The 873-nt window shown below is 62.0% G+C and overlaps 1 protein-coding gene across 1 annotated transcript in view; it reads right to left on the bottom strand.

The window, feature by feature from the left end:
* RBPMS (RNA binding protein with multiple splicing) overlaps positions 1-641 on the bottom strand; it is a 12083-nt gene extending 11442 nt beyond the window's left edge. Inside the window, exon 1 of the mRNA XM_009999762.1 lies at positions 607-641. Within this exon, the coding sequence (XP_009998064.1) occupies positions 607-641 (35 nt within the window). The remainder of the gene's footprint in view (positions 1-606) is intronic.
* Positions 642-873: the final 232 nt, after the last annotated feature.

Here is an 873-nt window from a genome sequence, read left to right on the forward strand (position 1 = left end):
CGCCGGCAGGGAGAGTGACGTGACCCCCCCAAAAACCTCCTCCGGGGGGAGGGGGGGGGGGGATGGATCAGCCCCCCGACACTTTTAGGGATGGGGAGGGGGGAAGGAGGAGAGAGGGATGGGGAGGTTCCCCCCCCTTCTTCCCCCTGGGTCAGGCAGTGGGGCTGGTTGGTTTCCCCGGGGTGAGTTTGGAGCTTCTTTTTAATCTCACGGGTGGGTTTTGAGGAGGGAGCGCCGGGCTGGGAGGGAAATTCCAGGGAAAGGGAGAGAGAGGTTTGCAGGGAGCAGGAGCCGGGCAAACCTTCCTTTTCCCTTTCCCCTCCCCTTTTATTTATTTTTTGCTCTAAGCAAATACTCGACAGCACCAGCCAGGGCCGGGAAAAACTCGTCCTGGGAAGAAAAGAAATACCTGGCACCGCAAACTGGGACACTCGTGTCCCTTCCTTGTATCCTTGCTTGTCCCTTTGGGAAGGGCAGGTCCCACCTGGAGCCCTGGGGGGGGTGATGATGGGCAGCCCTCCCTGCATCCCCCCGGGAGCAGAGGCAGCCCTCCCGGCATCCCCCCGGGAGCAGAGCTGCTTGTTCCCGGCAGGACACATTTCCCACAGCGCTGGGAAAAAGCCGTGGAGCACCCGCGGCATTCCCGGTAAGGAGCCGTCGGGAATAACCCCTCCAACCGAAGGCAACCCCCCTCCCCCGTATCCCTGGGATTGAGGCTCCCTGGAGGAAACTTTTGGGGAAGTTTCATGGCGGAACAGACTCTGGAATCAAACAATCAAAGCGAACAGAGTGGGAGTGGGGGGGTTGGGAAGCGGAGCCACCCGAGATCCCGGCGGGAATGCGGCGGGAACGAAGCGGAGCTGCCCCCCCCCC

This window comes from Chaetura pelagica, unplaced genomic scaffold, assembly GCF_000747805.2.
Source record: "Chaetura pelagica isolate M959 unplaced genomic scaffold, ChaPel_1.0 scaffold1366, whole genome shotgun sequence".
NCBI lineage: Eukaryota > Metazoa > Chordata > Aves > Apodiformes > Apodidae > Chaetura > Chaetura pelagica.